This window comes from Limulus polyphemus, unplaced genomic scaffold (assembly GCF_000517525.1).
Source record: "Limulus polyphemus unplaced genomic scaffold, Limulus_polyphemus-2.1.2 Scaffold6304, whole genome shotgun sequence".
NCBI classification, from domain to species: Eukaryota; Metazoa; Arthropoda; class Merostomata; order Xiphosura; family Limulidae; genus Limulus; species Limulus polyphemus.
In genome coordinates this window covers 44,074-45,017 of record NW_013671914.1, presented here as the reverse complement: position 1 = coordinate 45,017, position 944 = coordinate 44,074, and the positions used below count along the sequence as shown (strand labels likewise).

At 35.7% G+C, this 944-nt stretch overlaps 1 protein-coding gene across 1 annotated transcript in view; it reads left to right on the top strand.

Annotated features, from left to right (window-relative positions):
• Positions 1 to 59: 59 nt before the first annotated feature.
• The window catches only part of LOC106473593 (NADPH oxidase 5-like), a 19,289-nt gene continuing 18,404 nt past the window's right edge, over positions 60 to 944 (top strand). Inside the window, exon 1 of the mRNA XM_013934276.2 lies at positions 60 to 102. Within this exon, the coding sequence (XP_013789730.1) occupies positions 60 to 102 (43 nt within the window). The remainder of the gene's footprint in view (positions 103 to 944) is intronic.

Sequence of the window (944 nt, the reverse complement as noted above, 5' to 3'; positions counted from 1 at the left end):
ATTAATGAGTTTGTTGCGTTTCTCTAGGTTTTTTTTTTTTAAAGTCTACTAAGGAAAATATGCGCTCGCAATCAACATTTGATATAGGGACACTAAACAAGGCCTTGGTAAATTTGGAGAGAGTAGGATACCTTCCACTCGCATGAACTCCATACCAAAGTGATTCAATGTTGATATTTTGAGAAATAAGTTTATCAACAACAAATGATGTCACGGCGTATACCTCTAGCAACTTGATTATTTTACTTATCTAACTTCATGACAGTACAGAGAACTACTTGGTACTTACAGTACTTTGAGGGTGGGGATAATCCCAGAAATATGCTAAAATATCGGTGGTGCTAAAAGTTGTGCCAACAGGAAAAAGTATTTCGAAATTATGTTAAAGGCATAATATTACGCTAGATCTGGTAATTAGAAAAACCATAACTCCTTATCAGTGGCTCCCTCTGAACAATCAAAATAATGTGCGTGTAAAATTTCTGGATAAATTATCCAGCAATTGCATTGTAAATTAAAACTAGATTTTTAGCCTGTGTTTTAAAAATATTTGCTGCACTTAGTTGGACTGCGCAGTAGGGTGATGAACAGTTTCTATCTAGAGTTCCGAATCGTGTGTAATATTATTGTGATAACACGTTTCGAATGGCAAATTGTTTCAGATTTAAAAAACATTAAGAGTGCGAGTTTTATTGTTGTGTTTACGCGAGGAAACTGTTGATGTCGGTACATGAGTGTTTTTAATCAACACTTACAATAATCATTTCTTGACAGCTCTATTTATTGGTTACTCCTTGCTGCAGAGCTGTTATGGAAGTCCAGCAGTGTACTTGATCTAAATCAAATAATGTGTTCGTCCTTGCTGCAGAACTGTCATGGAAGTCCAGCAGTGTACTTGATCTAAATCAAATAATGTGTTCGTCCTTGCTGCAGAACTGTCATGG